This window comes from Polyodon spathula, chromosome 57 (assembly GCF_017654505.1).
Source record: "Polyodon spathula isolate WHYD16114869_AA chromosome 57, ASM1765450v1, whole genome shotgun sequence".
Taxonomy (NCBI): domain Eukaryota; kingdom Metazoa; phylum Chordata; class Actinopteri; order Acipenseriformes; family Polyodontidae; genus Polyodon; species Polyodon spathula.
This window is the reverse complement of record NC_054590.1, coordinates 285,728-310,727: the sequence shown is the minus strand read 5'-3', so window position 1 is coordinate 310,727 and position 25,000 is coordinate 285,728. Positions and strand designations below refer to the sequence as shown.

General features: G+C 44.3%; 2 protein-coding genes across 5 annotated transcripts in view; one reads left to right on the top strand and one right to left on the bottom strand.

The window, feature by feature from the left end:
* LOC121307565 (eukaryotic translation initiation factor 4 gamma 1-like) overlaps window positions 1–205 on the top strand; it is a 24,084-nt gene extending 23,879 nt beyond the window's left edge. Inside the window, exon 9 of the mRNA XM_041239765.1 lies at window positions 184–205. Coding sequence (XP_041095699.1) covers window positions 184–205 — 22 coding nt within the window. The remainder of the gene's footprint in view (window positions 1–183) is intronic.
* LOC121307561 (anoctamin-5-like) lies at window positions 7–19,632 on the bottom strand. Of its 4 annotated transcripts, none has more exons than XM_041239759.1 (21): window positions 19,520–19,632; window positions 18,118–18,179; window positions 15,515–15,556; window positions 12,552–12,665; window positions 10,932–11,000; window positions 10,084–10,368; window positions 9,770–9,883; window positions 9,255–9,370; window positions 8,645–8,779; window positions 8,408–8,513; window positions 8,166–8,226; window positions 7,911–8,062; window positions 6,743–6,823; window positions 4,734–4,962; window positions 4,316–4,485; window positions 3,603–3,700; window positions 3,363–3,493; window positions 2,617–2,822; window positions 1,820–2,022; window positions 798–903; window positions 7–708 (listed from the first exon to the last, which is right to left on the bottom strand). In XM_041239759.1, the coding sequence occupies exons 1-21, from the start codon at window positions 19,584–19,586 to the stop codon at window positions 508–510; spliced, it is 2,748 nt and encodes a 915-aa protein (XP_041095693.1). In that variant the 5' UTR covers window positions 19,587–19,632; the 3' UTR covers window positions 7–507. The 4 variants fall into 4 exon arrangements, with proteins under 4 accessions (XP_041095693.1, XP_041095694.1, XP_041095695.1 ...); XM_041239760.1 differs by lacking the exon at window positions 6,743–6,823 and adding an exon at window positions 6,028–6,102 and having other exon boundaries at window positions 19,520–19,627; XM_041239761.1 differs by lacking the exon at window positions 15,515–15,556 and having other exon boundaries at window positions 19,520–19,631.
* Window positions 19,633–25,000: the final 5,368 nt, after the last annotated feature.

The following is a 25,000-nucleotide window of genomic DNA, read 5'->3' as shown; positions in this document are numbered from 1 at the left end:
GTGCATAGTTCGGTACATTCCCTTATACAGAGTTTGAACAGCTAGAGATCTTTTGGTCACTCAGTTACAAAAGCAACACTGCAGTACTCCCTGCATTTGCTCACAGCACTGGCTACATTCCATCTTTAGATATGACTTCTAAGACAACTCTGGCAGACTGTCTGGGTGTGTGTCTCTGTGCAGACACATGGCAGAGGATTCCTAGGCTGAGCTGAGGGTCATTAAGCAGCCTTGTGAAAACGCCAGCAGAAGCACTTCAGGTCTTTCTCTTCGCAAAGCAGACTGAATGTTCTAGTTCCTGTTAAAGCTGTCGCTGCAGAGAGACAGCCAGGACTATGAGAAGGAGTGCTGCTCATCGGGGAAAAAAAATAAAATAATAAAAAGTCACCCAGCACAGGTGGAACGGGACTTTCAGTATAGTCACACTGCTACGGTGGAGGGGGGTTTGCTTGTGCACTGGTAAAAGCATTCCCCTCTCTGACTGTCCTGGAATTGCTCTGGGGGGGGCTATATGACCTCGGACAGCACCTCGTGATGGTCCATGGAGGAAGGGGGCTTCTCTCCCAGCTGCTTCTTCAGCATCTCGATCTCATAGTTGTGCAGGTACTCCTGGGTGAGGTACTTCTCCCTCTTCACCCGTGCCTTCACATCGTTCGGGACGTCCGGGATCATCCAGGCCACAAAGAACTTCACCATGAACACCACGTGCTGCCCACACAGGAGAGAGGAGTTGGCTTCAGTTAGAGGGCACAAGTTTCTTCAGCTATGCTGTATAACACAGAAACTGTATAGATTACCTCCATGATGATAATGAAGGCCATTTTAGCCGCCAGGACGTGCCAGAACTGCATGTTTTGCTGGTACTCCTTCTCGTGCCCTGGAGGATAGCGGTAATCTCTGTATCTGCAGGACAGGGAGGACATCAAGAAAATCAATGAAGAAATGCATGCAATACAGGGGTGCGCTGAGGACTCGGGGTTCAGGTGCATTTCCGACACTCGTTTGGGATCTACAGTTTAAGCCGTTCCCTTCCTGCAGCGGTGGCTGTGTCCTGGAACTGAGCTGAAAGCGGTCCGCTTTGTCTCCATCAGCAGTAGATCGATATCAATGGCGATTGCGAAGTAGGACTCTTACTTCTGTGCGGTCCTATGTTGGACCAGGTGCGACATTACAATTTCCCCTTTCTAGTCCATCAAAAAGACGTTTTTTCTCTGGAACAAGCTAAGAAAACCTTTCAATGGCCGAGTGAGACCGTTAAGAGTCGAATGAAGAAGAAAAAAAAAAGGGGGCGTATCTCATAGCCCCATGCACTACAGAGATAACACTGACATAACAAAGGAGGTAGCTGCTTCCGCACCCAGTGCTCAAAGAATATCACGGACATTTACAGAGCTTTTTGAGATGCTATAGTAATAAATTAATGACTTGGATCGCATTATTGAGGGGTTTGGTGATGAGTGAAACGAGGTATGTGAAAAATATAGCAAACAAGGGCTGGGGCTTGGCTGGAGATACAGTACTGCGTGTCCTTTTGCGATTCAGTGCCTTTTAAACCTGTTTTACCCGTTTTTCTTTTTTTAAAACATGGAGTGTAAAATAAACAGCACGTGTGAAAATATATTGGACCCGACACGCCTGATGAGCGCTGAATAAATGGACTGCAAAGGGTTAAAAGGCTGCGGATTGTACTCTATACTCCAGATGGACGGGGCAGTGAGCAGACAGCCACCGGTCTGATACTGGGAACGAGACAAGGTTTCACAGGGCAGACGGAAGCGTGGCTCTGAAGGAGGGAAGCCTTGCTGTCTCGCCTTCTTACCTGCAGGTAGTGATGATGGAGCTGTTGAACCAGCTGGGGCTCTCTCCGTCGTCCGGCATGTTGTGGGGCTTAAACTGGGAGATGTTGAAGATAGACAGGCTGTTACTGATGTACCCCTCCATGGAGTTAATCGTGCCAGGGCGGTAGACATAGTAATACACCAGCCGGGGGATCATGTCCGAGGTGAACGCCACGATGAAGGCCTGCAGGGCGGGAGATAGGGGACAGTGGACAGGGATTGGCACAGCTCATTCGATTGGGTTGTAAAGGATTCCTAATCTGCTGTGCAGAACCTGCATTATATATATATACATGTTCTCCATATTTTCATTGTGCAAATCGGACCCTGCATGGATGTCCATTGTCATCCATATTCAGTTTGTTCAAATCTGTCCAGGATTCAGGGTTCATAGAGCCCAGAAGATCCCTTTGTTCTCCTGGATATACTGCCCTGCCTATACATGCAATGCTCTGCTTTCGTGATTTGTGTGGTACCTCTTCAGTAGTTCTACTTTAATGAAACACACACACACTCAAAATGAAAAAATGTATTCCAGTTTTGCTGGCTTAATGGATAGGTGCAAAAATCAGCATACACACTTTCTTCTTAACAGGACCATTCAGAGATCCTTTACAAACACTTTGCCACGGGGTGCGGTGGCATCCACGTCACCCAGATATAGCGTTAATCTGTATAAAAGCCAAGACTCATTTCAACATCGCAAACATTGAAAAGACTTCTAGTGAAATGATAAACCCGAGCACCACTGAGCGTTTCACAGTCCTGACGCACTCACGTTGGTGACCACAGACATGATAGCCACTGCGTTGAGGATCTCCTGCCACGCTCCGATGCTGTGGGCCTTGGCCGCCACGGGCCTGCGGAACTGGGTGGTGAACTTCCAGGCGTCCACGCGCACCTCCAAGATGTTGTTGCAGAGAGCAAGGAGAGGAGCCAGGGGGAAGGAGGCCACGAACAGGGTGACAAACCCAAACTGGATCACTACAGGGAGACACACAGCTCTGGAGAAGGGGCAGACAAGCAGGGCACCCAGAAGAACACCTTGACGGGCCTAAGAGCTCTGCTCAGTATGTCAAGGTCTTGCTGCGCTGTGCTTGCTCTACAGCCAGCAGTTGTCAGCTTTGACAGAGTCAGGCTCGCAATAAAAAATAATAATAAATAAATAAAATGATAAACAAAAGACTAATTAAACGATTGATCAAAGGTGGTAACACAAGACTAACACTGCATTTCCACTATGAACACTAGTGGCACCTGATCTTAATGTCACGTCCCTATATCTACAGCTCATCAGGCTAGAGCAGAGCCTGAAATGGCTTGAACTGTTGAATTCTAGTTTAGAAACATTTATTTTAATGCTACTTGACTCTGAGCCAGATCAACATGGAAAACCATTAAAAACCTCAGCACACGCACTGGTTTACTGTGTTAAACTTGTCTAAGGGATTTTAATCTGGATCATTTGAGTGGGGCAGGTCTCTGCTACACGGAGCTGAGGAAGAGGGCCTGTGTGCTTCTCACCCATCTCCAGGTACTCGTAGAACAGCCCCAGCTGTCCGAGGCACTGCAGGTCGTGGTCCTGCTCCCAGCGGGTGTACAGGCCCTCCGGGTGATTACGCGCCTTGCGGCTTCCCCACCAGTTCTTCAACCACCTGAATGGAGAAACAGTGCAGGGGGAGGACAGTGTCAACAGGGGAGCCAGATCCAGCAAGAAAATGCAGGATCTCTCCGGTGAACGGGGCGCTGAAAAACTCCACTTACGGCACAAGGGCTTCCTGAATGTTGCCCCAGATTTGCTTGCCGGCCATGACAATGAGAAGCTGTGTTGTAAGTTCAATGAGACAGCCGCCAGGGTCACACTGCAGAGACAGGGAGACAGAGAGAGAGAGAGAGAGAGAGAGAGAGAGAGAGAGAGAGAGAGAGAGAGAGCATGAGCAGACTACCCCTGGAATCTGTGGGGATTCTGCAAGGTGTCAGGCATCATATGGTTAATGTTGGTTGTCTGACTGCATTTTGGTTATTCATGCAGTCCCATTATGCCAAAACAGTATGCAACCCCGCCAAATTATTATATAAATTAATGCATTCAAACAGAATCTTGGAAATTGGTGCCCATTGCATTGTTGACTCTATAGGAGGTAGCATGTTCACCAGTGGGCGGCATGACAAATGTCTTGATATTGCAGGGATGGAATTAAGACTCCCATTGCATAGCGGTTTGATCCATTCCTAGTTTCACTAGGAGTTTAAATCAGATGCTCCTGAGCTTGTTACCTACACATACACACACACACTAGTGGGCTAATCAAGCTGGTAGTAAAACCTGAAATGGGCGAAACTGCTGTGCAATAGGATTCTTACTTCCATCCTTGAGTCAATGAGAAGAAGCAACATGAGCTATCCAGAATTGTCACAGTTGTGTTTTGCAGGGATGCTGCTTCAGCTTCGAATGGCTGGCAGTGAGGGCACTGTACCTCCTCGTTTCTCAGCACTCCAAACATGTAGGTGTAGTTGCCGGGGTAGCCCACGAACTTGCCCTTGAAGAAGGCCACGTAGAAGCAGGAGGAGTAGTAGTTGACGAACTGGAAGAGGAACATCTTCATGGTCAGCCGGTTCTCATACTCCAGGTGAGTCTTGGGGATTTCTAGGGGAAATCGCAGGAAAACCAACAAATCAGGTGTGCAGCACTAACTACAGTTTCAAAACTAAAGTCAGCTACAGCTCACTGATGGCCGCTCTTATAATACTATGCTTATAATAGTATACAGCATAACATTATAACATAGTTAAATAGATAAAATATATATTAACTATAAAAAATGATATATCACTCCTCCCTCTGTCTTTCTCTCTCGCTCATCCCCTTGACTGCCCCGTGCTTCCTCTCCTTACCCAAATCAGTGATCCAGATTGCCACTCGCTCGTACAGGATATTCAGGATCATGATCACCACAAAGTTGAGGCAGGAGGCTGTGACAGAAGTGGCGAGCTGCGGGGTGATCAGGGAGCCCACCAGCTGCAGGTCCTGGGTCTGGTTCTCCTTCATGATGCTGGCGAAGGCGGCGTAAACAGCGAGGCGGTACGCAATGACGGCGATGATGCAGGCGATGATGAGGGCGATCTGCCAGACAACATGCCCCCGTCACACTGCGCACAGGTACTACAGGGTTTGCAGGGCAGGAGGCGTGTGCAGAAAATAAAACCTCATTCTCGTGATGAAAGCCCATTCCCCTTGAAGACTGTAATCACAGTGGTCTTTATGCCAGGCAGCGGCGTGGCTGTGGCTCCCAATTGCCAATTAGACACAAATAGCATGGGTTTGTAATGATGGCTCCCGACAACTGCACTATGAAGGGGGAGCACTGTACAGTAAATTCGATTTTAACAATCACACTGTCCCAATGAAAGAGCATGCTGAGACGTACACAGACGTTTTAATTAGGAGAAGGTTCTCCCCAGTGGTCAATGTTTACACAAAATTCATCAGAGGCATACATAATTTGTAATATACATTCATGTTAATGCATGGTGGTTCAAATGGACTGGCTGAAAATTCATTTCTTGGTTTAAGTGATGTTAAAAACGACACTAAAGCTATGGTGCTCACGCCTGCGTCCTGTTCCAACCCGGACCTTCATTACTTAAACAACGAGCTGCAAATTATCTGTTAAAGACCTCAATGGAACCAGTTCAATTAAGAGCATGGTTTGGAACAAAGGTCCGGGACTGAAATGGACTGAAGGAGACACAAGTCAAGATTACCGTCTTAAAGGGAAAGGTACTTTATCTGGAATTCAGAGGAAGCTGCACCTTTAAAGCTCATGCCTCACACTCTGTTTTTCATGAACCTGTGCACACTGCAATTCACACAACGCAACACCACTGCAGAGGTCATTCTGGGGCCATTCTTATACTACCAGCAGTTTTTTTGGGTCCACCAGTCTATCCACACTACCGAAATAATGTACAAGCAGCACGCTTGAAACCGTGCTTGCCACCGACTTTATTCACAACGCAGAGCAGGCAGTGTGAACAATGTACACGTCTGCAGAATTTGGTTTGTTTGACCGTTTCCCTCTAAACTGCTGGTTCTGTTTTTCAGACCCTGTTGATTGGCCAGTTCCCCAGGGTGAGCCCCAGAACCACAGCTCTGCAGCTTCAGGACGATCAGAATGAAGATGCTCACCCAAAACACGACGGTGGCTCCAGACAAACAGAAACGCGCACACTTGCTTGTTAAAGGCAGGAAGGGCTCCAATTCCTGCATGAGCAAGCAGAGCAAGAGTTAAGTGAGAACAAACAGAGTGGGCTCCAAAGCTGTGAGAAGAAACATCCCATTCATTAGACTGGGGAAACACTGTTTTATTAAATAACACCAGCATTAAAAACATTGAAATCGGCAACAGAAACAACGCCCAGCTGAACATTTCTCTAAGTGTGGCCCCTTTTCTACAGAAGGATGCATTTGAACAATCTCCAGTTAACAGCGACGTTGAGGGACCAGCAGGAGCTACAGGGCTGCTCTACAGTATTATGATCAGGAGGATAGGAAATATGACTCCCATTGCATAGCAGTTTGATCCTTTCCAGGTTTCACAAATAGTTTAACTAAACGCACCTGAGCTTTTTACCTATACACTGCAGCTAACCAAGCTTGTAGGAAAACTTGGAATGTGAGACACAGCTATGCAATAGGAGTCTTATGTCCAAGCCTGCTAGGGTTTCTTTAGTAATGTATTCTCGAGCGTTGCTTCTGGAATTCTGCAGCAGGACTCTGATCTGCTGTTCTCCCACACAGCTTGGTTTCCCTTGGAAGCCACACACATTAATACACACAGAACAAGGAAGGTTGGGTTAGTCACACTGTAACGGTCCAGGCGATCCAGACTCCCCAGTCTTACCCAAAGGATCACTGTGGCCCAACAGATCACCATTTTCCCACAGATATCAAGTCTGCCTCTATTCAGAACATTCTCCTCCTCCTAAAGGGGAGGTAACACAATGATATATCCATCGTCACAGTTCTAGGCAATAACTCAAGCCAGCAGGGACTGACGGTACTGCAGTGGTCATTGAATTGCCAGATAGCGTCAGATATATGAGTTTATTAGCGTAGCCAGCAATGGCAGTTTTCACACACAATTATCGAGTTCAAGATGCTGCATATATCTGTAACTGAATGGTTTGTAATTTTGAAATAAAATGTGTGTTACTTGAATTAAATGATATGACCTGGACCACACCTGTAATGGAACTTATTGAGAGAGTCATAGAATACAACCGAGGGGGTCTATGTCATTGATACTGGCACAGTTTGAAGTGGTGGGCAGTGAAAAGGTTAATATATACAGCACTGCACAACACTAGTAATGGAACAGAGCACTGTACTAAATGTGAAGGCAATAATCCTTTATAGAGGAAACTTTGACAGTATATACAATGTTATGTCAAGACATAACATTGTATGCGAGGGGCTTTAAGAGTGTGATGGCAGCAGCTTTGTAAAACTTTGTTACGTTTTCTTGTATGATAACCCTTGACCTAGAGGATCATAAAATACAACTGCGCAGTGAGACTGATGCCAGTATCTCAAAGCCTTAGCATCTCACTAGAGCTGCATGGACCGACTATTCGAACAGAACTCTCCGCAGGTGAGGGTCACCACTCCCCCTTGTACCTGTGTGACAGGGTTCATGCTCAGCCCCCTCCTCCCCCCTGTTCCTGGGCGATGTGGTTCATGCCCAGCCCCTCCCCCCCCCTGTACTTGGGTGATGTGGTTCATGCCCAGCCCCCTCCTCCCCCCTGTACCTGGGTGATGTGGTTCATGCCCAGTCCCCTCCTCCCCCCTGTACCTGGGTGATGTGGTTCATGCCCAGTCCCCTCCTCCCCCCTGTACCTGGGTGATGTGGTTCATGCCCAGCCCCCTCCTCCCCCCTGTACCTGGGTGATGTGGTTCATGCCCAGTCCCCTCCTCCCCCCTGTACCTGGGTGATGTGGTTCATGCCCAGTCCCCTCCTCCCCTCTGTACCTGGGTGATGTGGTTCATGCCCCGCCCCCTCCCCTCTGTACCTGGGTGACCGGGTTCATCCTGCGCCTGGTGCACTTGGTCTCGTACTCGGGCCGGAGCTGGAGCTGCTGCTGCTCCTCCTCGAAGTCCACCAGGTCCCACTCGTACTCCAGCCGGGCCTGCCGGCGCTTCCAGAACTCCAGGAACATGGTCACTGAGGAGGGGCACCGGAGGCACAGGTTAGGGGCTCCGATCGCAGGGTGAACACACCATATAATAATAATTAAAAACATGCATGTACTGATTATACAACTCACCCCATATACCCATGAAAATGGCAAAGAATAACGTGCCAACGTTGTCAAACAGATGCGATTGCTAAAAGATTATAAATAACAAAAAGGATTATAATAACAATAACAAACATAATAACAAGGCCAGATTGTAGAGATGCAAGGGGATTATATGATCACACGCCCCGTCAAACTATCGCTCTATACCAAGGGCTCTGGTGTTTTATTCAATCATCGTTAATGTCAGGACCGTTTTCTGTACTCACAAAGGAGGATTCGCAGGTTGTGTTCAGTTTCCAATAACCACACTTCCGGTCACACAGAGGGCACATAACAATCTCGCCTCCAATATCCACACTGCAGATTTCCTGGCTGAGAGAGAGAGAGAGGGAGAGAGTTGTAGAATGCACTGGTGAAGTCACAAAGTTAACCCTTCACTCTTTTTCAAGCACTGCAAACAGCACAGAGACTAGAAAGAGCAAACAGTGGGAGAAGATACCCACCTCCAGACATTATCACTGTAGGTGGAAGCACCATAGCAGAAACAGATTAAACCAATGACCGCCGCATAGAAAAGCATTTCTGTGTAGAAACCCAGCCAGGCAAAGTAGATCCCAATCTTCTCTCCATAGTACTTCCTGTCCCAAGCAAAGAGAACAGAGAGACATCTTAAATACAAAGTTCCTCAGCTCTAACCATGAGAGAACACTGCCTCCCAAACTCTCAGCTCTAACCACTAGACCACACTGCCTCCCAGCCCCCCAGCTCTAACCACTAGACCACACTGCCTCCCAGCCCCTCCGCTCTAACCACTAGACCACACTGCCTCCCAGCCCCTCCGCTCTAACCACTAGACCACACTGCCTCCCAGCCCCCCAGCTCTAACCACTAGACCACACTGCCTCCCAGCCCCCCCGCTCTAACCACTAGACCACACTGCCTCCCAGCCCCTCAGCTCTAACCACTAGACCACACTGCCTCCCAGTCCCTCAGCTCTAACCACTAGACCACACTGCCTCCCAGCCCCCCAGCTCTAACCACGACCACACTGCCTCCCAGCCCCCCAGCTCTAACCACTAGACCACACTGCCTCCCAGCCCCTCCGCTCCTCACCTGATGAGATTCAGGGGCTGCTCCTTGTAAAAGGACATGAACCTGGCCCATGACCTGTACAGGGTGAACCTCTCATTCTCACAGTTCTGGTCCCTTGCTTTCTTCCAGTACCGGCACTTTGAAAATCAAAAAGAAGAAACAAAACAAAACAAAAGCTTTTGGTATACACAGGTTCCATTAAACACTCTCTAGAGAGCAGGCAGTAGAAAATATGCAGGAATTTGCATGACCTAAAATCACTGTGTGCTTAATACAAGGGCCCAGATTTATTAAGACCTTTATACCTAAATACAACTTAGCGCAAAACAAAACTGCTATCAAACAACATAGGCAAACTTCTGAACCCCGAAGCAAATCTCCCACGCTGCTTGTTACATTCATTCAGTTTAAATTGACATTCAGATTCAAATTGACATTGATAAATCTGGCCAGGTGAAATGAATCATCTTCATTCATGGCTCCTGAAAGTTTGGCATGCTTTAAAGATTTCGCGGTCTGGAAGGTGGGATCCGTACATCGTGAAGCGGGAAGGCTGCCGTGTAGGATCCGTTGTTCAGAAGCCGCTTGATTCCCAGCTTTCTCTTTCCCTCCTCTGTCGCGTAGGGGCACCGTGACAGAATGTAGTACACCTAGGGAACAGACAGAGAGAGGAAGGACAAGAGATCAGCAATCTAAAAAATAGAAAAAAGGTGGTTGAGTGGTTTTATAAGATAATGACCTAGTTTAGGACAAGGGGTGTCACATTTAGTTCAATGATGTGTACGATGGATCACACCGTACAGGTCGTGTATCATGACACAGGACCAAAAGCCGAGCCTGCTGTACTCACAATCCTGTTGCGGGTGGAGGGGGGGAAGATGGCGTCCTTGTCCTCGATCAGGAAGAAGCCCGACTTGTTCTTCTCGAAGGGCGAGGTGAAGTAGTCTGGCTCGGGGTACATCACCTCGTCTGGGAGTTTGAAAGGCTTGAACAGCCAGCTCAGGGGCGACTCGTTGTCGCTGGGGATGTCACTCTCTTTGAAGGGCACTTTGATCTTCAGGACCTCCGCGTATGTGGCCAGCACATCCCACGGAGAGTGGATCTTCAGGAAGTAGGTCTTCCCGTCGTCCGACTCCTGGGAGGGGAGATATGGGGAGACACAGGGTCACCAGAGATGGAAATAGGGCTCTGATTGCATAGCAGTTTTACCCTCCCAGGTTTTACTATGTGCTTAATTCACAAGCTCAGGTGTGTCTGATTAGACTAATAGTAAAACAAGGAATGGATCAAACCACTATGCAATGGGAGCCTTATTTCCATCCCTGGCTCATCACTGCTGAACCCATCCATTCAAACCTGGTTTTATGCCAGCAAGGTCTGTCTTCTGACACACCCATTTACAGATATGTTACAGACACAGTTGTGTTTCCAGACAGCACGGTCAATCATGGCAAAGCAAGGAAAAGCACAGATCAGTACAATAAAGCATAAGGTTAGCTATGGTAAGTGAATAGTACTTTTATAAGGTCAACACTGTAATGAAGCCACATGTACAGTACCTTTCCAGCATACTGAAAAATGATAAGACATGACATGGATTCATCAGTGTAAAATGTGATTCACTGTCCAGCAATCTGTTCAACTGGAACCTCTAGAAAGCCTCATCACTTGCAGTTTTACAAAGCTGGCTACACTTACACTTTTACCCTCTGTCTCCAGTTCCAGACCGGCCTTCTGCAAATTAATTTCAAATTCCTTTCTCCTTTCCTAGAAGCAAAAAAAAAAAAAAAAAAAAAAAAAAAGAAGAGAAGAGATGAACATACATGTTTTATACATGTTTTACAGCAGGAACTCCAGAGTCCATCTCTGTAAAGTCAATAATGTTTTGGTTCAAATACTGGTTTGAACCACTCCGATTTAACCACCAAGCCTTTTCACGGACCCTCAAACCCTGCTGCCTGTAAGGACATCATCCACAATCAATTCCAGTGTGTTTAAATCATGTTGTACTGTAGACTAATGAGGCTTGAGACTAATCTGCCCACTCGCAGCCCTTCCACACCCTGGGACTTCCCCTGGACCGGATTCTTGTGATCTGCAGTTTCTTTTCTTGTCCCACAATCTGTCAACTCCCTTTACTTGCTTACTCACTCAGTTTGAGCAGTGTGTTGTTTAATACGCAATACCGTAGATGTGCACAGCCTGTGTTCTGTTGCTTGACAGTGTTTCAGTCTAGCCAGGGTTTCCCTTCACACTCTAGTGACACTGTGTAGTACTGGAGTGGCGCTAGGGGAAGTGTCATTCAAATCGCATGTCTGGACTACAGCATTCACAACTGCTGCTGAGCAGGGTAGCACAGTGGTGCAAAGGGAAGGGCAGTGGCCACTTTTGAAACGTGAACAGTGCAGAATCTGCCACTGGAGTCCGGCGTGATCAGTTTACAAAGATGAGTGAAACTGCTCCCGTCAGTGGTCACATTAGCAAGCAAGTCCTCGTTATTTCACTGTTTGATCATTCACACTTTTTTTTTTTTTTCTGATATCATGTGGACAAACTACAGTTCACTGAAATCATTTTACACAGTCAGCTGAGACGGCATCACAATCCTCCAGGCTCAGCGGCCCACTTGTAGGCATTCCACCCCCGATAAACTCCCCTTAAACCCAGCTTAGACTTTCATTTATCTGCAGGATTAGAAAACACAACCGCTGAAAGACTGCAAGTTACCAGTTCAGATGAATCATTAAAGTGACCATCATTACATCACCTTAAACAAATAGCGATTACATGACAATACTAGTATGCCTTAGGGTTTTGTGTGTGTTAAATGTAGGAAGTTACTCTAGTTTCAGATCTCGAATCACATCCCCATAAACAACACATTCTTTACTGATCAAAGTGGCAGTATAGTACAGTTCTGCAATTGTAACCCCCCCCCCCCCCCCCCCCCCCCCCACAGCTAAACAGAAAACTGCTTTAAAATCTGTATATACAAGACCACTGTTACTTAAAACAGACTGTACTTCACGAAAGACTATTAGTCAGTATTGCATGGACAATTTTTACTGCAGCAATCTGCCAGGAAGAGATATTTGGACATTAATTTAGCAGCTGGCCAAAAATGCAAAGGCACAGCCAACTTCCCTTCTCCCCCCATCCCTTTAAAACCACAGAACTACAAGAATCATCTCAATGCCTCAGAATGATTCGAGAGAAATACTGCACAATTAATGAAACACATGAATACACAAAATAGCTCACAACTGCTCCCTACTAATAACCCCCCCCCCCCCATGAAAGGTATACAAGGGGCTTTACTGCTTTCTTCTCTCCGTCCTTCGTGGGGTCGTCAACATACGAGAGGACAAAGTCAATCCTCCGGACTCCATCCCTGAAGAAAATTGAATCTTTGCTCTGAGGCTGTTTCTCTATCTGCAAAAAAACCCAAAAAACTTGCATAGGTTAACCTGGTACTGACTCAGGGATTCAAACCTAATTACAGAGGTCTAGTAGAAACAGACCAGAGAGCACACTTTCACAGCTGGAACTTCAGGGCATGTGCTTCGCTTCATAGCAGAATGCAGGATGCTTTCTTACCTGATCCTGCAGCCCTGCTCTGTAATTCACACATACAAATCAATGCACTATGGCTGGCAATTGGAAAACTCTGCTGTACCAGACATGTGGTCAATTCTAATTCCAATTCCACAGGTGTGCCCAGGTTCGACTACAATTCCATTGTAAATTGCAATGAATAAGGAGTTGCACAATTCATACTGTAGCTAACCCCAGGTCTGCACTGCACTCAGCATCCAGTAAAGGCATGCAAGCTCTGGCATACAGCCTGATTGCACTGGCATTTCTTTTACTCTGCAGCTGTGCAACATCACATGGCAGCCAACACAGTTTTCCTTAGCTGAACAGACGTTACTAGTCTTAGATGTGCCGTCACTTTTACAAAAGGGAGGAGGGGAGTGGAGACGGGAGGTACTGTGCCCTGATTCTCGGTCTGAATTCCTTTAGCCCTGCAAAGTAACATGAGCCGTCTGTTTACAAGCAGGCATGCTCTAACCCTGGATAGTTACATCCAAACCTGCTCTCCTGCATAGAAGCACACAGCTCCCATGGAGACCAGGACAGTGAGCTTTCCTTGGAAACAGCGCTTACTGGACAAGCAGTCATTCATCTCCATGGGATTGTCAGAGCAAAGTGTGCAAGGTCACTCAAGGATCATACAATGAGCTTTTAGACAAAGGAGAATGTGTCCTCCCCTGTATTAGAGAGGCACTGAGAGGGGGAGGGGGAGTGGGTGTGTTCCATCTTATAGAGGCTCCACCTCTGAAACCACAGTGAGTTTCTCAATGACCAATAGGGACTCGACTCCCCCTTTTAATATCACAGCAGAAAGTGCAGCATGCGACTGCCAGGCTGCGAGTAGAAAGGTTAACAAAGTGTTAAAGGTGAAGTTATCTCAGCTGAGGGCAGGCGAGCAGGATGTTAGTTCATTTGCGAAGTTGTGGATGGACCCGTTCTACTTCTAAACACCCCTAACACCTTCTCCTGCTATTTATTCATTCAGCAGAGCCCAGTTATAACACGACAGCACACGGACATTGAGGGACAGCAGTCTGCCCTTGCTGGGTGATTTCCAACAACTAACACCAAGGAGGGCCAGAATTGTTCAAAACACCCCTGTTGAAAAATATACTTGTAGTATTGATGACTCTGGAAGCAGGGTTTGTACATCCAGCAGCATGGGGGGTAGGGAGGCTTGTCAGCTGGTATTTCTTTTTTTTTTTTTTTTTTTTTTTTTTACAAGCTTGTCGTCGTGTGATCCTTGTGCACTGGCACAAAAACACTTCCCTCGGTACTGCAAGTGAACGCACAGGAATCAGCTGCCAGAGCGTCCTGACACTCCCCCACCCCTATCCACCCTGCCTCCTGCAGCAGTGCTCACCCAAACTGACGGCAGCTTGCTTTTAATAGCTCTGCAGCAGGGCGGGAGAAACCAAGCCTGGCTTCAGCAGCCTTGCAGACTACACTGTTCACAGAAGACCTTGATTTGTGTCTGCTGTTTATTGTAATTGTATGCACAGATTTAGAGGACAGGGTGGGGGGTACTGCTGCAGGGAGGAACAGAGCTCTCTGGTGTGGTGGCAGCCCATGCAGGGTTACATTACAGCAGAGATATTTTCAGACACAGCAGTCCTGCACTGACACAGCTGTGCTGCCAGTCACTGTTCAAAAAGAGGCATGTGAAACACAGAAAGAAGCATCTGAACAACCCCCAGTGTAAACGTGAGAGAGAGAGAGAGAGAATCCACCAGTTACTGACCAGGCTGTGACATTAAAACAACTCCTTGCAAGCCCCCTCCCAATGCTGGTTTAGTAAGGATTCACAGCAATGTCAAGACATGAGACTAAACTCAAACCCAGGCAGCGAGCACCTAAAGGCTGGTGGTTATGCAGCAGAGTATTGAGCAGCGCACTCACCATTGCACTGCGCCTTCCACACACAGTGTACCCTCCAATAGCGCCTGTCTGATAGAGACTGGGCCAAACACAGCCAAACACAGCCAAACACAGCCCAGTGCAGCCCAGTGCAACTCTTCTTCAGAGGTCATGTGTACTCTATGTTTAGTGGGGAATAGGGAATACTTAATCTCTTCCCTGCTTATCAACTTATCACATGAGATCTGTGCTGTTGTTTCTGCCTGGTTCAGTATTTGCTGTGAAATGTCTGAAAAGACTATCCAAGGCTGACTGCAAGGAAATGAGGTGGTGCCTGTTAGCTTGTGTACCACTAGTATACTCTCCTACAACCTTTCTTTTGTTTTGTTTTTAGAAGCATGGCAAATAATGATCTACTGTACAGCAAGCACACAATTGTACACACACATACACACAACAGAATATTAAACTGCACGAAATATTACGAAAACTGAGTTCTAAAGCAAATGGGACAAATTTTTGGCCACTAAAAATCAAAGCACCTTAATTTAGAGGTATTGGCATGTTTTAGAAGCCCTAGCTCCGTGGCCCCAAATTCCAGTCCAGATTTTCTTCCCAACCAGGTTCTGGCCAAGGATAAATCAACAAATTAAGGACTTGACTGGAACAAAATCCTGGACTGGAGCAGATCTTGTGGGCTGGAGTAGCTGCGTTCCAGACAGAGGGTACACTGCTGCCGGAGAGCAGTTCAATAGCTGTAAACCATGGCAGGCAGAACAGTCCAGGCAGCCCTGCCACTGCCCAGCTCGCCCACATTTACCATACAGTACCCTGCAGCGGGATTTCAGGAACAGCGCCCTCTTCCTCCAGATCTGTGAAACAACCAGCAGTTTAGGGGTGGCGGTACTGAGATTAAAACAGACCCAAACCCTCCCTCATCAGGGTTAATATGATCAATTTACTAAAGTTAGAAAAACAGCAATTGCTGTACATATTTAGTTTTAGTAACTATTTCAAATACATTCCACAAGGCTTTTACTGTCACCCCCCCCCCCCCTTCTAATAAATGGTTTGTGCCGGAAGCAGACACCATGATTGTTTTCTAGAAGGGGGAGGAAAGATATAGCAAATCGGTCACTCCGATTGGCCAAGAGAAACACAATGGCCTGTCTAATTGATGAATGGTTCTGTGCCTGTCAGATCAGCAATTCCTTCTGTTTGCCGAGTGGACTGTATCATCAGTGCATGAGCAATGCCAAGATTCACAGAGAGCTCAGCTGAAACAATCAATTAGAGATAATGCCAATTAAAGGACTAAAATATCACCTTAAATGTAGTGCGATCTGTAATACAGTATCTTTACATCAAGACAGATACTCCTGCAACATTTATGCCAAAACCAATCGGAATTTTTTGTTTGTGTGTGTGTGTGAAGCGCTTTGAGCTCCTTGAGATGAAAGCCGCAATAGAAATGTGAATTATCTGTATTATATTAGTTTTACTGTTCCATTCAGTAACTGGAATGCAACAGGGATCCTTGTCCTGTACACGCGTCCTTAAAAGGAGATGACTAACCATCAACTGAACTGAGCGATTGCACAGCAGTTGGGTAAGGATGCCTCCATGCATGGTAGGCCTGTGAATCTCATATTGTGCAGATTAGGCTAAACAGTCAGGGCTGGATCAGTGGTCAGTGATTCATAAACCCTGTGGTCGATGGTGCTGTGTGCATGACAAAGGGGGCGTGTACTGTATGGGGCAAACGAGAGCCGTGATCTTATAACCTGAGAGCGGAAGAAAGGGAGCGTTACAGCATGTAACGGGGATGTGGTGGGTTCAGAGGTTTCCGATGGGTAATCTCCACAGCCCCCTTTCAGCTCCAGACACTTTGCAGCTCCACTTAGTCTGACCAGTTTTGCATTAAAAAAATTAAATTATAAAAGTTTTATATATATATATTGCAGATAATGGACACAGTTATAGTCAGCTCGGGTTTCTGAAAGTCTCCTGGTCTGCAGGCTTGAACAGAATGACTAAACCAGGGTCAGGAAGAGGCATTGAGGCCCCAGTGGCTGAGGCATAAGAATTGCAAGAATGCAAATATCAAAATAAAACAGTGTGGCGCATTTAAAACGTTGACATGCTATTGGCAGGATCATAGTTGGAATCCAACGCAATTAGCTTGCGTTAACGTATACATTCCATCTGCAATACCTTGCAGAAATGAAAAAAAAAAAAGAGAGAGAGAGAGAGAGACTGGCACAAGGACACATTATGTACGGCACAAACTTTACATTCTGGAGCCTTCATTTGTACCTGCTATCAGTGAGTTTATACAATTGTGTGATAGTGCTTTGTCTTTAAACTGAGATTCAACCTGAATAGCTTCTCACAGTGCAGGGTAAAAATATCAGATATACATGCTGCAAGACAGATCAAACACATCTTTGCACGTCTGTGCTGTTAGATAAAGATGGGAGAGACTCTAAAACAAATACAAGTTTTTTGTTTTTGGCTGTGTAACAAAACCTGGCGAGGGACATCAGCTACCACTAGGCTAGGGTTTGCCGTGCCCTGCACGTTGCTAGATGTTGATCGTGATGATACAGTATGAAGCATTTCTGAGGGCAGTGTGACCAGCACAGTTCAGAGATTAGAAACCACCCTCACAGCATTAACCTTTCACCTATGGCACTGCCCCTTGCAAAAACCTCCCCCGTGACCCCACCTCCCGTTTTCCTGTTTCTACAAACTGTGTTGCCTGCTCTTTCCTAAAAATAAAAAAGCTTCAGCTGGTGTTGGGAGGGATGACTCTGCCAGTTTTCTTGTGCTGTCACTGTAGCCTCCAGCAGGAAGTGAAACTAGAACAGACACCCTTCACTCTTCCTGTTGTGCCCCATCTCTTTACCTCTCTGCCTCACGCTATAGAACTGATCTCAGCACACCAGCCTGTTAGTATCACTATTGACAAAATGTTAAGGGCTGCTTTAGGGATGGTTTTTTGTGTCTTATTCTAGAGAAAGGCAGGAACACGAAACACACAGTAGCACAATTTATGTACTGCTGAATCTTGGTTACGACAGTAATAGCGAATCTACAGTATCACTCAAGCTGCATCTCACAAGCTGAACGGGGGTGCAGGGCGATCTAGGGAAGACTAGATCTCTTATTCGAGTTGTTTAATAAGGTCTACATTTTCATTTTAGGTCTATTTGGCAATATCTCATTGAATGAGAATAGCACACGCCCCTCATATCCGCTGAGAATAAAGCTGTAGCGCTGAAGGAACATTCCCAGAGGATTAAGACAATGACATTTCTGAAACTGCAGGAAGGATGTGAAATGGTAAATTGCATAGTGTTTGCATTAGGCTATGATAGACTTAACTTAGCATCCCTCTACCGCCTTGCCGTGATCACTGCATCTAGTTTACCTCGGGAATGCCGGGCAGGTGAGAGACTGTGGCGGAACTTGGTAGACCATTATTGTCTTCCCCTGCAACAAATAAAATTAAATTAATTACATATATATATATATATATATATATATATATATATATATATATATATATATATATATATATATATATATATAGAGAGAGAGAGAGAGAGAGAGAGAGAGAGAGAGAGAGAGAGAGAGAGAGAGAGAGAGAGAGAGAGAGAGAGAGAGAGAGAGAGAGAGAGAGGCTTATATAATGTAGAATTAAGGACAAAAGAAAAGGTGAATGAATAAGTGGTTGTCATTTAAAAACAAAATAAGTAAAAAAAAACAGACATTATGCCCTCAGTAATGACAATGGTTATTCAAGTTGGTCAAAGTTCCCCATTATACAGCTGTAGGGTGATATTATTTCTTCCCTTGCTGGGTGAGGACTAAGACGATGACAATGACATGGGAAAGATCTGTCAGTTTCTAAGAACACATCTGAACCCACAGCCATCTGAAATGCTGCAAGATGGAACAGCACACTAACATGAGGACAGTGAAACACAGATGCACACTTTCTTGCACAATCACCAGCATTGCGTGACTATAAAGAATGCTGTACGCAAGGCTAGATTAGGGGTTGATTCGGTGGGCTTTTTCATCCAGTGTAGTGCTTTTTATTTATTTTTTTTCCAGGTCACTAGAAAGTTTCAAAAATGACCTGACAAGCCTTCTGGTGCCACTTGATGTTCATTTAATCTTACAAGCAATTGAGAATGAGGGTTAAAAGCAGGTCCACTATCCGGCCAGGGTTCCAGTTCCTACTGTACAAGTGTTTTTTACATGCCAAAGATATTACTGTTCCCAGTTCAGCAGGCAATTCATTTGAAATAGGTTTGAAAGAGAACCAATACTGTTTACAAAAAGGTCACTGTATGAAATATACAGGATCAAAAAATCAAGACCTTATTTGTAACCTTGAGTTGTAAAACGTTGTAAAATTACGACATTCCAAAAATCACTAGGACACGAGATGTTTTTGCTAACCCCTTAATTACCCGTTCAAACTCTGTACGCGGCTGACAGCAATAACCATGACTTTTTTGGGGGGGGGGGGGGGGGGGGGTGTTATGAATAGGGGGGGGGGGGTTATTGCTTATGAGATAAATGACTTCAGTCAAAACAGCCAGGGAGGGAGCTATGGAAAGAAAGGATCCTGGACATGAACATATACATAGAATAAGACATGTAGAAAAATGAGACCATTGCTGTAAAACCACAACGCTACAGAGAGAGAAGGAGCGGAGATCCTGGAGAGGGAATGCGAGTGACACTGGAGAGAAATACAAAGACACACAGGAACGAGCCCCAGACCGACACCACAAACACAAAACCACGTGAACCGATACCTGTCAGCCATTTCATCGTGAACCTCGTCAGCACTGCTATCTCGTCTTCAATGGAACAGAAGAGCATGTTAAGAAAAAAAGAAAGCACTGCAGACCTGGAGATGCTGTGAAGGGTTTTGTAAATAAAATATAATAATAATAATAATAATAATAATAATAATAATAATAATAATATCACAAAGTAGGCCATACATCCTTCTGTAGAACTGTCAGCATTATTTAGTTGTTTATATAGGTATGATTTACAGAACTGTCCAGCATCTAGGCATGTTCCTGTTAATGCAAATCAGTACATTAATCACTAAAACTGGCTGCAGTTTGCGAAAGGTACTGGACTGACAACTGGGCTTTAAAAACCTTTGCAACTACAGAAACAAAGTGCCCCATGATATATTCTATACCGTCAGTGTGCTCCAGGCTTGCTAGCACCTACGTTTTCATCAAAGAAGATCACATTGTACTGCACAGTGCATGGACTATATAAACTATTAAATGGAGCTTTATAAAAGTACCCTCTTCCTGTAGAAGGAAAGACTTCCACCAGGCTACATGGATACAGTAATCATGAGTTTGCACTCCAACCTAGTGTACCCCTAGTAGCCATACTGTATGCTTTTCATATACTGTAATTGAGAGGAATGGTAGAGAAAGGCCACAGACTCTATTGAGCAAGGACAATGTTTTCGGGGTATTGTTGCAGCAAAAGAAAATGTACTTTGTAGTTCCCACACTCTTAGGTGAAATGTTGAAAAAAAAAGTCAAAACCTGTCACACAATAAGAGAAATAAGCTGCCAATGTAAGGTAAAAATGTGCTCCTGTGTTTTGAGTTTTGCAGACCCCAGACCCACGCATATGTATAGTACACGGCATCCGAGTTTAATGACAATTAACTAGTTTTGACAATATGGAAACATACTAGGGAACACACTTACTGTGACATCTATATAATTTATATTAAATGATTTATTTATAAATGGAACATTTTCCTGCCAAAAATATATTACTTTATATAACATAAAAAAGGTCTAGCATGCAAGGATCTTGAAACTATATCCTTCAATTTGCAAGCGTGTTACTGTCATCAAAGATGAAGTGAGCCAGCTGAGAATTACCGGGGCTTATTTTTTAAATTTTGGAGATTTCTTTTTGAGTCATCTCCTTAAAAATGTTGGTTTCCTGTCAGTGTAACGCTCAATGTGGTCCCTATTGATGAAAGAAAGTATGGCTTCCTCTCGATACTGGTTGATGAGAGTAACGCTATTTGTGGTCCCTGCTGGACAAAAAGGAACGTTAATTTCTGAGAATTATCTATGTTGAAGGTTAGCATATATATTTGGTAAAAGTAAAACATAAATAAATAAATACATTGATTAATATTGAAATAAATGAAGATAAATCAATAAAAAGACATTTATTTATTTCTTTATCTAGCTTGACATTTATTTATTTTTCAGATATAAACACTGCCAATATTGTATGAAACGAAAATAAATACTCAACAGGTCTTGTTCAATTGTATGTTAGTGAAGATTTTTGTACATAAAGGTCGTCATGCTTTCATATATTTTTACTTTCAAATTAAAAATATATTGTAACATCCCAGACAATTGCTTTGTTGCAAGACAGTTTGCAAAGTCAGATGAAAGCTTTCAATAAAAATTGGGATAATACATAATCATTACTTACAAAATCTTGTTTTTACTTGTTATAAAGTCCAACTTTGCTGCTATAATACTTGCAAATGTTGGAAAATGGAAGGACACATTTTGTGGAGTGAACGCTAGGGCGTCTGCATTGAAAGCATTTCTTGGGTTCTATTGCAAACTCAAAAACAAACATACATACAAAAACAAACATACATACTTCTGCACAAATAATATTAATGTATATATATATATATATATATATATATATATATATATATATATAAACATACTTTCACTCCAACTACATAACCTCTACACTACACAGATTCACATCTTAATCCTTTCAACAGACTAGGCTACTATTTGCATTTACCCTATCCAAACAGCAATACATTGCCTCAATATAGGATGAAGAAGTTTGCTATTCCTGTATTGTGTGTGTGTTATTATCCATTAAGTGAAAAAAAGATGATATCTGAAACAAAAACACACTGGAAATGTGAAAAAACACCAAGTTATCAAACATTTAAAGTAGCGCTATCAAAAACACAAGCCAAACCGATTAATGGGGCCAAGGTTACCCCAATCCCCAATTGTTTCTACTAGCTTGGCTTATGTTTTTGATCGCTCTACTTTAAATGGCTGGGCATGTTTGATAACTTGGCGTTTTTTCCAATGTGTTTTTGTTTCAGATATAGTACACACTCCACCACAGAATGAATGCATTGCCTTCCAAATGCAAATAAACAGAGTAATAAAAATTGATGTACTGCTTCATTTCTTCAAGTACAGGGGGGTACACAGTGTTCAGTAAATATGCAAAGAAGAGTTACAAATTACAAACAAATTTAGGGTCATGCAAATATTTGGGCTTGGAGCGCCAGGAAATCCGTCAAAGAGGTCAGTCATGGATCAGAAGAATGGAAGAATACACAGTAGGAGGAAACCTCAGGCTTGTCTTTAATCTTTGGAGGGTTTTGTACTGTAGCTCAAGCTTGGAGCTCTGTGTCGACAGGTGCCAGTTTGTGAAAGGAGTTTTGTTTTCCTAAGCCTAAACATTTCCAGTGGATCACAAATCTACCACCTCACGAGGTGTGCACTGGGGCATTTACAGTCCCAACCACAGAAACAGTGGCCACTGTATATTTGATAGTAAAAACCTTTTGTAACTTTCTCATCTCAAGTGTTTTTCATTGGAGCACAAAAGGCAAGACTTCTCGTCAACACTTTAGTCTTACTCTACCGTCTATCTAATGGAAGTTTCGTTTTAGAACTATCTTCAGCATGAAGCACAAGCAGTGGCTGAAAACTAACACTGTCATCAGTGGGGGGTTTTGGGGGAGTGGATAGATACAGTACTTTTACCGGCTTGTCTCTAGAAATTCCAGTCATAATATAAACAATTACATTTCCATAAACTGTCTCCGTGTTTTGGCAAGGCGTATTGCAGCTATGTTACTTCTGAGAATTGTGCAAATCAGTCATTGGACAAAGATTGATAGTATCATTATTGGGAACAAGTAACTCGAAAGTAAATCATTATAAATGCCATCTTATTTAAAATGACCTGGGAATTACAGTCTTAGTTAATGCAACTTCAGAAGTTCAAATACATGACAAAAGTGGATCAACAACAACACACATTTATTTTTCCAGCAATGTTGCAAGTGCAGCCTCTCACAACCTGTAAGGGCGCATAGGCAGATCTCACAATGAAACAGCTCGTTAAAGCAGGTTACTTTTGATCGTCTGCTCAGAGATGCAGGATGACTTGGGAATGAATAAGGCCGTAGATACTCTTCAGATGTTGAAACACATGCCTTCTTTCTGCATCTGTTGCCATGGGAACACCTGTTGCCAATGGGAACACCCGCTCTTAAATTTACAAGGGGATGCAATGATGTCAGGCACTGTAATCTCCATACTGAAATACTGTAACTAAAGCTGTTGCAATGCTACCGTATAGGCCCAAAACCCCTAACACTGCTTTTTTTTCCCCCTCTGTTAAACTTCTAATGTTACAGGACTAAAAAACAAAGTGCATGTAGTGAATGAACTCCCCGAGTTATAACTGAAGATATGCAGCATTAGCATTTTCTTAATATAGAAAACAAATGATGGTTTTAAATTTAGCACTGCATCTAGTAAATATTGCCCTCCAGGAAAAAAAAAAAAAAAATCTATTCCTCTAGTTGGCAAGCGTATCTTAAAACCGCTCCTCCTTTTTCTAGCCCCATAAATATTAAAGATTTTCTTTAGCAGAGACGAATTTTTTAAAGAACTTCCAAAGATTGCCCCACGGCCCTTTTCCAGCCTTGGTTTCCATGGGAACAGCCTGGCACACACAATCGCTGCTCTCGTAGGATGCCGGCTGTCTCCCTGCTTCACAGCAAACAGCACAGTGACCCTGGGGTGGATCACACTCCAGACTGGAGTTCATTTCATGGAAGTAAAGCAAAAGGACTGATCGTGCAATGGGCAGATAAGGGTAAAGCTGTCCTTTATTCCAGACCAACCAATCTTAGTAATTGCTGTGTAATGATGTGCCTTTTCACTCCCTCTTGCTTGCTGCCATTGTATTTATTCCCTGTGGGTTTACTAGGAATAGCAGAAACTGTAAAACAGAACATGTATAAAAATGACTATGGGAAAAGCACAGTAAAACCATGGAGACAAAACTGTGCAAAAATAGTGGTACAGTAGCACACGGGGTTCGCCACAGTACCTTATCCACACTAGCATTTGATCTAGTCGATTGATCCAGTTCACGCCCTCACTACTCTTTCATTCCCCTGTCCTTACCACTGTCTGGTTCAACGTCGTTTATAAAAGGCTCTGAAACATCTCATTAATTACAGCACTGGAGTGCAGCCCTCTTCCTTTTTTGGTAGTACATTTACAAATTCTCAAATTACTACTCAAATAGATATTTTTAGACTGGCTACACTGACAGTGTTGTTCCATGCCTACACTGCCTCGAGAGATTAGTAAAGGAAACCCTACTAAACTGGTGAGGAGGAAACGGGAATGACTCTGTGTTAGTGCGTCTGCTGCTCCAGATACAGGCTGCAGCCAGTAGCATGCATGGACTGTACCCTATCAGAAGGAGGGCCTGTCGGGACCACCCTGCTCTGGGGCTTCGCTGATAGCATTCATGGGACCACAGAGCTGATGCCTCTCCCTGAGCTGCCAGTTAGGCTTCTCCAGGCAAGGCATCTATACAGAGGGTCAGGAACAATAACCCCTTACTGCAATAGCGTCTGATATATTTATATTCATGTTTTTATATAAAGTCAGTAGAAAACAGGAGCCAATTCAACCAATAAAAATACAGTAAATAATTAAGTTTGAGTGCCATAAATAGATAAGAACAATTTCAATTAAGAGCAATTGCAAAAAATGTGAATATGGTTACCTTTAAGAGTAAAATCAAGTACAAGTTACAGAAAAAAGTTATAACAGAGCAGGATACAGCAATGTGTGAAGCAGTTCAGTGCAAATACAAAGTGATGCAAGTGCTGATATAATTGGGTGCCATATAATAATAATCTTTGTTTTTATATCGCGCCTTTCATAGCGGACCACCCTCACAAAGTGCTTTACAAGATACAAGACTAGGATGTGTGAACCATGCATCAGCTGCAGAGTCACTTACAACGTCTCACCCGAAAGACGCAGCACAAGGAGGTTAAGCGAGTCACAGCGAGTCAGTGGCTGAGCTGGGATTTGAATCTGGGACCTCCTGGTTAAAAGCCTGTTTCTTTAACCACCTATAGTCCAGTATAGCCAACAGCTTTGCTGTTCCCTATGCCCCATAGCCATAAAACCATTAGT